The 12,404-nt window shown below is 34.0% G+C and overlaps 1 protein-coding gene across 3 annotated transcripts in view; it reads right to left on the bottom strand.

The window, feature by feature from the left end:
• LOC129798950 (acetyl-CoA carboxylase) overlaps window positions 1-7,440 on the bottom strand; it is a 40,570-nt gene extending 33,130 nt beyond the window's left edge. Inside the window, exon 1 of one of the 3 annotated variants that reach the window (XM_055842476.1) lies at window positions 7,316-7,440. In XM_055842476.1, the coding sequence (XP_055698451.1) occupies window positions 7,316-7,325 (10 nt within the window). In that variant the 5' untranslated portion in view covers window positions 7,326-7,440. Of the gene's footprint in view, window positions 1-1,117; window positions 1,242-6,818; window positions 6,876-7,315 lie in introns of those variants that run through there. The other 2 variants (XM_055842479.1, XM_055842478.1) reach the window with 2 other exon arrangements.
• Between the last annotated feature and the right edge of the window lie 4,964 nt (window positions 7,441-12,404).

The following is a 12,404-nucleotide window of genomic DNA, read 5'->3' on the forward strand; positions in this document are numbered from 1 at the left end:
TATCCTTTACTGGTCTACAGGTAACATCGATCGCTCATAATTAGAAACGAATAACTCGCAATAGGCAAATTTTGAGAGCAATTTGAAGCTGAGATTTTACATGCAGAATATAAGATTTTTGATATTTAAAATCTCTATAACTTTGAAAATAACTATCTTTCAAGTATAATATTCACAGGGAAGGTAGAGAGTATAAAGAAGTATTAAAAAACGAATAAAACGATTTTTGTAAAAAATCGAGTTGTTCGACTTATATTCTAAGTCGTCGACATTTGGTCCTTCGAGTCGCATGATAATGATCATACTATTTTTTTTATTCTCTGCGCTCTACGTATAGATTAGTCCTGTTTAGAGAATGCTTTGTAAGACTTCAATAACTGGACATTTTCTTATCGTTTGTACACTTTACAGGCATTCACTTTAGTCCGGATTTTAAAGCAACACTTGAAACACCATTAAACACAGGCATTTAAAACAATAACAAATTTTTCTTCTAACAAATATCTTTATATGCTATATGTATATTCTAACAAATATATTAAGAAATAGGTTATCTAAATAAAGATTTATAATATAATTTATAAATTAATTGCATCTTAAAAAATAACAAAAAAAATAAATAGAATATTCTTTATGAATTTGCACATAAAATGCCACACTCTGTAACTCAGTGATAGCAGTGATAATAAAGCAATAATTATGTCACATTTTCACGAAATGATTTTTTTGCAGCTTTCCCCTGTATCTGTCCATTAAATTTGCGCCAATAGAGATTAAAAAACATGAGCAAATGCTAAAAATTTTGATATTAAACCGGTTAAATCTAGAAACTAAACCAATAAAAGATTCACCCACTGAACAAAAAAAAACAACTTTGATAAAAATTCACTAATTTCACGAGATTTTACAAATTAATTCCTCTGGCTTATGGACAAGCTTAAAGCTCACGAAAGACGTAATTTCTTTTACGTTGAAAGCTTTATTCTGCCAAATTCACAGGAAGCAACACTTTGCAATTTTCTTTGATCGACGCTCAATAAGACAAGAAAAGATCTAAGAGTGTGTCGCAAAAAAATCGATAAAAATCGCGCGGAAAGAGATAAAAGAATTATGTCACCTTTGCTGCTTAGACACCCCACTGCGTAAAAATGTGTGTCAGGTGATAAGAAATTATAAAATTTGTCACTGAAGAGAGCACAAAACTCTGAGAATTCCGTTGCGATCGCTATGGAAGTGCGACTGAGACTGATTGAGACCTCAGCTGATAAATCAGAAACCACCAGAGAATCTCGAGAAAATGTGGCCTTTTTCACTGATTAACTGTCTAAAGTCAATGTCACGAGGTCACAAGGGAATCGTGGCAAAAATTTTTGTATCATCTCAAAGATTTACATAATGGGATGCACACACGAATCTTTGGGACAATTTCAGAAGTTCTAAGGAAATTCGAAGATTGCAAAAATAGTTTTTAGGGAAATGTCCAAATTTCTAAGATCATTTACGATTTTACACAAATGAACTTGACTGAAGATCATCAAAATTGATAGAATCGATAGAATGACACGAGTTAAAGGTCAATTCCTGACGTTATACAGGAATTATTACAACTAAAACACCAAGATAACAATCATTGCAAAATCAAACTAAGCACTAAAACTTTTTTATATTTAAGATAACACATAAAAAATCATAATCAATTTCAAAAAGCTTTGGAAGCTACAAAGTTTTCAAATTCCGAAAACAATAAAAGTTATTACTTTATTTTCAAGTCGTGGATTTTACCTATTATTACAGAAATTTAATCATGAACAATACTATTTATCACGTACAATACACCATTTTCAATTAATCCGAGACACATTCCTTCATTCAACCAGAGAGAGAGAAACGAAATGAGCATCATAGCAAAGCAACCACAAATTTTATTTGGTTATTTGCTGGACATACTTACGACTTAAGCCAAGAGACGGCTTAACGTAATTATAATCAAAATAATGATTAGATTACATTTCCATCAGTTACTGACTAATCCAACAGATTGACAAAAACTAATCGGTATTTTAATTTTTCCGGTACTAGCACAGTGCGGTGCATCTAGAAATAGCCCCATTTAATAGAGTGTTTTTAGGGTTTTTAGGTCAATGCTTGTTTTAATTTTTGTAATATAAGAGTGACCGATTCCTTCATTTTAAACCATTTGTGCCCATTTAAACGAAAGTATTTCGAAATGCACCATACTATGCTATGCACGCGGTGAGTTTTGAGAACTATCCGAAACTGGTTCGTTTCTGAGACAGAATCTCCCTGTCGTTTGTTATAATCCCTCAAGTGTGTCTCGGCTAAAATAGAAATTCGAGAAGGCTTTCTAATAAGTGTAATTTTTTTCATTATCATGACCATTTTCTTTCCAAACGTTATGAATTATAAGAGTTTTATTACAAGAAATTTAAAATAAAAATCTGACAAATAAATTTTATACGTGAAACGATAGAAATGAGAGTCTGAAACTATAAGATGCTATAAGAAACACGTGAGCAATACCACGCTGAGATGACTAGTTTCTTTATAGGAGCACGACAAATCTTTAAAAAAACAGCTAAGCTTGTAATGTAACACAGAGCTTTCAAATTTGGAGTTTTTATGCACTGAAAGTTAGGTAAAACGACACCAGCTAAAGGGGCTAAAACTATGTAGGGGAGCTTTATTTTGAAAGAGACATTTTCAATCAAAATACCCGCATTTATATGCAGTATACTGGTGCTATTGCAATGAAAAATGAATATGTGTTCTTAGTACTTTACTGTTCTCAAGTGTTCCTACATAATCGACTTGTCTTTGGACTGGTTCCTGTCACGACTGCTTGGCGGTTTTGGAACACGGCGAAGACTGAGAAAAACAGCAGAGACAGGTACCAACACAAAGAAAAGTCGGTAATACAGAAGCACTTGAGAATAGTAAAAAGTTAAAAAAAAACATGTTCATTTTTCAATGGAATAGCACCGTTAGGAAAGTTTTTCTTATTCGCCATAACATAGGCAAAATTAAGCGATAAAACCTTTCCTTTTAATTTTTTTTTATCAAGGGGGTCCGTGGTGCAATTGATAAGAGCATTCGGCTCTTGGGCGGTGTTACCCTCGGCTCGACTGTCATAGTTGTGTGTAAACATTGTAAACTGAATAATAAACTCGTAAACTGAACAATGTACGAAATGGCAATAAAAAACCCGGTACATCGAAATAAATTTAAAAAAAAAAAATTATCACTTTAGTGTTCTCAAGTGCTTCTTCTTCATTATCGGCTTTTCTTTGTGTTAATTTTCCCCGACGTGTACCAAAAACAACGAAACAGTCGTGGCTCGTGACAGAATCCAACACAACGAGAAGTTAATTGTGTAGAAGCATTTGAGAACAGTAAAGATCTTCTTGACAAAATGTTCATTCGAATAGCACCATAACTTACATTTAAAGTGGTCTTAGGCTGCTATTCTGCCATCTTTATAATTTTGTAAGATTTTGCGGAATTTGGAATTCTTGTTAAGAGTCAATCCAAGGTTAAGCAATTCTGTCGCCAAGAAATTTTATAGCAAAAATCAGACAAGATATAAAAAATTTGGAGACTTGTCGTGCAGCATCATCTGCGGAATTATTTGACACTGTATGTTTACAGTGGTTTGTTATTTTTCGCGAAAAAGGCACTTAAAATATCTTTAAAGGTAATTACATTCAATTCAACCTTGACAAAACTTTCATTTTACAAAATTTAAAAGGACCTCTAAACTTTCCTTGGATCGTACAAGAAAATGTATGGAACTGTCAAAGAATTTTTGGATGAATTGAAAAATTCTTGGATGTAGAATATGGTAATTTGAAAATTTTGTTGGAGACTTTATAACAAGGTCTAAAATATTTGGAGAGTATACTAATATTTTAGAATTTTATATTTTTTCTGTGAGAATACCAAATTTCTTGGATCTTGCTCAGTTACAAAATTATAAAGATGGCAGAATAGCAGCCTGTATTTTATAGCAGACTGAATATTTTCTTGAAGAGTTTTTTTCTATAAGAGATTTGCCAGTTTCTTGTATTTTTTAAAGGATTAAATTTTTAATTTGTATTATTTAACGAAGTTTTTTCACAAGGATAAAAAAGGAACACGTTAATTCCCCAAAAACTTTATAAATGCTAAAGATTCTTTTGAAAAAATCATAAATGAAACATGAATATTTTTTAGCACTTTACTGTTCTCAAGTGCTTCTATATAATCGACTGTTCTCTGTGTTAGTTCCTGTCACAACTGTTTGATGGTTTTAGAACAGATCTGTGCTCGTTAAAAGTCGTGTAATATCGGAAATTTTGTGTTGATAATTTTAATGGAAATTACAGATAACTATACTGGTAACACTAATCCCGTCTTTCACGGTGCCATGATAAATATTTTTGCGCCAAAAAGACAAAACAGACATAAAAACTCATATAGAAAGAAATTGTCTTCTTGATATCTTTGACGGAAGACGGATAGCTGTTCACTGCACATCCTTTTACTTGAATCTTGCAGAAATACAAAGAAATTAAATGCAAATATCACTTCAAATGGAAAGTTCTTAAATCGCGCGCTATTCAACTGTGAAAGAGAGATAGAGACACAAATAACTCACTTGACAAACGTCCAGCGGCGTTGCGGTTACAAAAAGTCTCTGAAATGCAACAAAATATTTTCTTCTCTATTTTATCCTTATCAGCAGGTCGTGTCCCTTCTTGTAATATGTACTTTTGCATTACTTATTAACCAAAATAGTGTTGTACAAAAGGGTTTTCCGCAAACCTATCCTGAATTTTGGGACAGCTCAAAAGAATATGAGTCTTCCAGCTCAAAATTTCATCCCAATATTTTTGTTGTAATATCGACAATTATTCACAATTAACTCAAATTATTGTATTCAACTAAATTATTAAAAGCATTTTCTTGTGAAAATGATTTAACTCTAGGAATTTAAACAATTTTCACATTAAAAAACCTCTCATTTTCTCTACGTGAATTTTCGCAGCATTTCGAAGAATGCCAACAGGCACCACCAAACTCACTTCGGCTTTTTTTTTTAGCTCAGACCTGTTTTAGAACATGGTGAAAATTGGGGAAAATAGTCGAAACAAGAATCAACACAAAAAAGTCGATAATGCAGATGCACTTGAGAACAGCAAAGTTCTAAAAAAAATGTTCAGGAGAAAAGGTTTCTCTTTTCATTTTTCATTGAATAGCACCACAACTCTAATTCACATTATCTTATTTTAATTTAAAAGCGGTTTTTATAAAATTAATTCGTAAGATTTTTAATCGCCCTTAATGCAGGGGCATAACATAACCTATGTTTCCCATATGTTTCTAGCGTGCCGAAAAAACTTTTGAGTTTATTAGCTGTTTTCTGTTATTGTAGAATGAATTATCAAATAATAAAAATACAAAATAAAAGCCCATTTAATGTAGAAAAGGCAACCGAAAACCCAAAATTGGCAACCTACGTAGTTTTGGAGATATCTCGTGAAATGTGTACGAAAATAGGAAAAAATTTACACTAAAACTGGTCGCATTTTTCAGAGCCAATGTCACCCCCCCCCTGCCTTAATGGGTTAACTTTAGAATTGCTAAAATAGTAAAGAGGCTAGTTTTTAACCCAAAATCCAGTGGTAAACTTAACACACTCAAAAATTCTCGAACAACAAAGCACTTAAGCAACTAATTCTTCAACCAAAATGACTCGCAAAATTGAACAGAGGAATTCCCCCAAGTTGCAAAAACCCGAAATAATGGCCAAAAGAACACTCTTCTTCTGGGTCACTGACACCATACGGAATACCGCTCTTGCACTCTCTCTCATCCGTAAATCAATTTACGCGCCAATTTTTCACAGCATGAAGAAAAAAATAGAAAGAAAAATTCCGCCGTCTCTGGAAGGAATCTTTTTCTCTCTCTTGGCCGTATATACGACAAAATAAATAAATATTCGCACAGGTGAGTTGTTGTGGTCACAAAAATAAATATTCATTGTTTTGCTTGTGCCGATTAACAAATCAATGACCTGGGCCCATTAAAATTGCCCAACACGTCGTCGAGTAAAAACTTGGGGACAATCGCGAGAAAACAGGAAGTTTTCCTGTGATTTTCATTCTTGTCCTTGTACGGAAGAGGCCTCCCTATTGAACATTTTCTCAGGGGAATTGTTCGGATTCCACTCGATAGTTTGCCAATTGATGAAACTGGGGATTTGGGATGCTGTGCAAAAATTGAGATTGTATGCGAGAGATGGTCCCATTGATCAAAATCTCCGGGAAACGAATACACTCTCGCACAGACCACGTTTTCCAACACCGTGTCAATGGCGCGAGAATTCTCCGCCAATCCGAGGACAAGGTCAGCGTCGAACCGGCACAAACTCAATCACAAATCTCTCTCTTTCTCTCTCTCTGGCTCTCAGTCACTTCCACCTAAGCCATGTGCGTAAAATGTTCTAAATGGGCATTATTAGAAGGTGGATTGGGTGGGAAATTTTCCAGACTTCCGCATCATCTGAGGAATAGCTAGAAACTCCTGACCATATCTTTAGTTACGAAGGAGTCACGTGAGTTCACCCAAAACCTAACTCCCATAGAATTTAGTCCTTTAATGGGTATCATGAGGAAAATTGCAAGAGAAAATCTTTCCGGAAAGGGTGGAGTTGAAAGACTTAGCACTGCAAATACTTTAGAAATCACTAGCCCGACCCTCATGAGGATCAAACTTAATACCAAATCACACTCCCGAACTAAAAATGTCGTGTAACTCACCAGGAAATTACTAGAAAATGCCCAGGAAAAGTGTCTATAGAAGAAATTTCCGGGAAGCTTGCTATCAGTTCAACGGTTACGAATCGACTGATTTGTATCAGTCTTCGGTCACACACTTCAGGCCAAATTTGATCCACACACACCCGTGTTCTTATTCCGGTATCACGATTAAATTATCATAAATTGTGTGAATAAGGAGGAAGACTCCCAAAAGCCATAACAAAAGGTTTTTCAATAGTGTCTGTGTGCCTTCCAGTGTCCGAATCCCAGACACTCAGTCCAGTGATCAAGGGAATTGTCCGAGACATCATCAGACTCACTCTCACCATTGCAGAATGGACAAAAGAACGGAGAATCGCGTGATATTGTAAGAAGATTGCGATTCAGGGAATTTTACAGGGAACAAAAACAACATTGCACACTGTAAACAACTAATTTGGCAGACTTCCCACACCCCCTGGCCCAGAGCTAAGTACAAAAACTTGAGAGTCACTTACTCAGATCCATGATTGATCCACAGATGGTCAGGTGAGATGCTGAACTGCCACAAAATCCCAGAAAATTGTATCGGATGCTGGGAGAGTTTTGCCTTCTTCCTTCTTCTTCTTCTTTTCACAATCATCTGACACTGACTGTTTGTCGATACATCTGAAGTTGGCGCTGAACAGATTTTTTTTGTATTTTTTACAACTGTTACTTTACGACTTTTTCACTTTTTCTTCAAACGCGAAATATTAAAATATGCTGAAATTATAAAATAAATTTAATTCCTATATTTTTTGGGCAAAAATTGTATGCTAAAAAAACACTTAAAACTCAGAAACAAAGAGAATACAGCTATTAGGAAGGATAAAAACAAAACAATCTTAAATTTACGAGAACTCTACAAAAACAAAAAAAGAAACATAAAAATTACACCTCGGCTCCTTGGTAATTACAAGGGGCCAACTTGTTTTTTTGCGATTCTGAGATTTTAATGCACTTTGGTCCTCGACACACTTGCAACTTAAGCCGAGAGACGGCTTAGTGGAAAATGATAGAAATGTAGTTTAACCATTATTTTGAATATAATTACGCTAAGCCGTCTCTCGGCTAATCCTCAAGTCTGTCAAGGCCCTTAGAAAGAGAATTTGATAAATTTACAGATGCGATTAAATTTCATTATTAGAAAGGTTTTTCAAAATATTCCTCTTTGATTGCTTGCACGGCTTGCACAATTTTTGTTAGAAGTTAAAGGGCACAAAATAGATTTATCGTTATCTTTTTGTGAAATAAAGGACTAACTCAAGCACATTGATCAATTGAGGAGCCCAAGGCAAAAAACGCTATTTTAATAGGGAAATGCATACGACTTATAGAGTTTTTGTGCTTCGAGCGCCTCAATTGATCCCTTATCATTCTACCAGTAGACTCTCGCTCAATCGACTCTTTTTCTATCGGGCGAAAAATTTTGTTGACAATTTTCACGTTTTATGAAACTAATTTGCTCAAATTCGCTGTAGTTCTTCCAATTTTATCGTGATTCTTTATAATTGAGCGCTTTTTGTGGAATTTACAAAGGCTTTGACGCCCAAATCTATCAATAAATCGGATGACATTTTGCCCCAAATGCCCAATTGAGAGAGAATCTACTGTAATTTCACGAAAATTCGTGCATCATTTAGAATGACAACAAGCTAATAGGGGGAAGTGGGGCACCTTTAAAATTCGGATTTTTCATATATTTTTAAATAAAATTGAGCCTTGTCGTGATATAATTTAGATGCACAAACAGATTGAGAAGTTAATTACATAATGATATGGCTCAGTTCCACTTAAACATAGGAGCTAAATCCCAATTTCAAAGGTTCCCTACTTTCAAAAGTACCCAAAACGTATTTTTAAAGGTAAAAATATAAAAGTTTCGATGTTTACATTAATGCTCATATCAATTAAAAAAAATATATTGATTTTGTTTAGTTATTGAATTGAGATAATTATTTACAAAAAGTTGAATCTTTCATATGAACGCTCCCGAAATATACAACCAATGAAGGGAATTATCCATCGTTTTTATCCCGGAGGTTGCAAAATCTACGCTAAGATGGTAATGGCCGCATAGAGAGTGGGATCAAAAACAGAGATAACAAATTCAATTCAATTTCACGCTGTCTCCTGAAAATGAGTTGGTGCCTTGTAATTTCCAAGGAGCGACATGTTCTTAATGTTTTCCATGTATCATGTTTTTAATGTAAATTGTAAAATTTACGAGAAGCTCTAAAGAGGATATAAGAAATACAGATAAATGTTGTTCATATATTTTAATAAAAACATTGAACAATTACTTGGTTTTGGATGTTGGATTTATGAGGTAGCTATAAATGTGACCTATTTTTTCAGGAAATGTGTGACATACGAGCTAACAATAATATGCCATAGATGGGTCAGATCGGATTCATTAAAAATATAGGGGAAAGCTTTGATCGTTCGCACATACGCTACCTTCAAACACTTCGTATTTCTTCCGTATTCATTTATGAATCTTATCTATGGCTATATATTTCAATAGCTAGTCTTAAATCCCACCTTTCCTGAAAAAATTGGGAGTCTAATCCTCTTTCCTAGTTTCAGGAAGCAAACATTAAAAACAGGTCCAAATTTGTAATTTTGATTGTAATACTTGATACGATTTTGCACAATTAATATCACTTTTCTGAAAAACGACTATCACACGAAGTAGATGGGGTTATTAGGGTTTATATTTATGTAAAAACCTTTTGGGCTGAAGAAAGCCGCTTTTGTGGGTGGAAGAAATATCACAAACTTGACTCACATTGATCGATCGCACATAGAAGACATTGTTCCTTCGCACATTTTCCAGGAAACTTCATTTTAGATGCGATCCCTCATATTCACATCTATTGTAATCTACCGATTTGATCCATCGATAAAAAGTAAAACTTGAAAATCTTAAAGTTGATAAACAAGAAGTAATTTGACTCAAATAGGCCGCAGTTGAGTAATTTTTAATCAATTTTGCATTTCTTTGATGTAAAAATATTTTTTAAGCTTAACACACAAACTGAATGTGCAATGACAGAATCACATCTACAATAAGCTCTCACAGTTTACAACTGGTTTTTGAGACATAACCTCACTTTTGTGTTGTTTTTCATGTCAAAGAAAAAAATTGTCCGTGAGAAGCTGTTTTGTGAAAATTTTAACTTGTTCACCTGCTGAAGCTCAATATCTGTGCTAAATCCTGATTCCTGCAGCTGTAGGGACAGAGAAATCTTCATTGATGCGCATTTAAACGTTTTTGAGGATATCCGGCTCCGTAGAAGAATGGTAGAATCTTATGCGATCTTCTCGCTTGCAGAGTTTTAGTCAATTTTTAGCTTAAAAAACTTATTGATTAGTGTAAATTTGGTAATATTTGGACTTTTCAAGAAAGTATTCACCAGATTTATCGTTTCCACAGTGAAATTCTCATGGAATCAAGCAAAAAAGTGGTTTTTAGTGTCATGAAAATATATATCTTAGAAAAGTTCCAAATAAATGATATTAAAACGTTTCATTCCTTATAAAAACAGTTTAATCAAGTAGATTAGAGTTCCCTTCAAACAATGATGTGAAACTTTTAGTTTTCGGTGCAAAATTTAAGGTAAAAATAGGGTGTTCAGTGATGACGTGAATCGTGTGCGAAGATGGAAACTTGATTGAACTTTCGCACAAATCGCCATTAAATTTTCATTTTCCTCTGGAGGAAAATCTGAGCATTTCCTGGGATTATCTGAGGTGGGATTATGAACCGTATAAGAGACTTTTTTGGCATAGTTGGAGAATCGATACGGTTTGCATGGTAGTCAGAAAAAATCACTGAACTTGAACATCATTTTTGTGTGCGAAGTTCAAAGCCTCCCCCTATGGGAAAAATGTGAAGGGTTTGAAGCCAAAGTGTGCGCGAAACCTGAACTGAAAGCCTTCCCCTATACGCACATTACGATAACATGATAACCCTATCGCTATGAACTGAACGAGTACGGTCAAGAGTACGGTCGATTTTTAGCTCATACCCTATTTTACTGTCTTCCACTAAGCACTAGTTTACAGAGGGAAATATAATAAATTATTCATCACCTATTTTACTGTCTTCCTAGTAGTATTACCCCCTTTTTTATACTCATTTTTTGAATTATAATAAAATTTAAACTGTATACACTAATTTTCTCCGTTTATTGTTTTTTCGGTGACTCTTTGTTCAACCTGCGTCAAAGGTTCTGAGTTTAAGTGGCTCTAAAATTGCCTCATCACTCTCACGAACCTCATAAACTGCGAGATATTGGATATTATTGTTCACACAGTGAACATGGGTTTTTAGTTTAGAAGAAAATAATTAAGAATATTATTAAAGATTAAGATAAATTCATATTAACTTTTATTGCAAGAAGAAAATTATCAATATTTAATGGGAGAATTTTAGCACTTAGAATCATCATAGGGAATTTATTCATTTTGGGATATATTTTTACACTATTAAATCGTTAGATAATGAAGATTAGAAAATAATTTGGGTCATAGTTTAGTTTTTATTAACAGTTTACTTTTGTATGTTTTCATAAGAATAGGGTGAAAATTTCCCATTGCCATAGATCAGTTCATTACAATTTATGCTGACTTATTATGTATTAGCCAATTTTGCCCACAAAATGGCTTCGGGAATTTCTTTCTCTCTCTCCACTTTGTTAGGGGATTTAGTACTAAGAATTTTTACTTTATAAACAGAGAAAATTGGAGAATAAACGCCTTTAAAATTTCTCCTCTTGAAAGAGCAACTGCTCGTGCATATTAGCCTCTAGACAAGGTGATGCAACAGGGAAGAAAAAGTAAGTTTAACTCAACTGACGTGTTTTAATAGATGTTCCAGAGAGTTCCAGTTCTAGTTAATCCTTCCAAGGGATCTACTCTCGTTCATAAACTTGAATGAATTAAATTCATCCTATAGCCTTGATCTTAGCGGAGGCTAAAAACGAGTAATTAACTTCATTCTACAAAGAGTTTAAAGACAGCGAATGAAAAATCAAATGGTTAGAGAATGTGCGCCGTGATTAGAATGTTTGGTTTTGCAAGCAGAAATATATGAAAAATAATGTAATATATAAGAGTCCTTGTCTATGCAGCAGTTTGCTCTACTGGAGACAGAAAGTATGGAGAATGAGCTGTGAGCTGTATTTTTTGAGTAAAATAAAGACGAGCTTTCGAATAATCACATGGTTGGTTAAATCAGTAACACTGCTATCTGCATTTCTCTGTCATTTTCATATATTATTATAGAAGACTATTCAGCGATGAGTCGTTTGCAAGAAATACAGATTAAAATGCAGTTAACTGAGTTGCTGATCCAACCGATGTTTTTCGTGTGAAAAATAGACGATTTTGCCAAAGATTCTCCAGTGAGGTGATGCTTCTTATTTTGGACAGGTGTTTTTTCCTCGATATTTTGTAAATATTTAATTATTATGATGAGCAATTTGTATTAACACGGCTAGTGATGTGTAGGTCTAACCCCATATCTGCTATTTATTTATTTTTACTAGAGAAAAAAAT

This window comes from Phlebotomus papatasi, chromosome 1 (assembly GCF_024763615.1).
Source record: "Phlebotomus papatasi isolate M1 chromosome 1, Ppap_2.1, whole genome shotgun sequence".
In the NCBI taxonomy this organism is placed as follows: Eukaryota; Metazoa; Arthropoda; class Insecta; order Diptera; family Psychodidae; genus Phlebotomus; species Phlebotomus papatasi.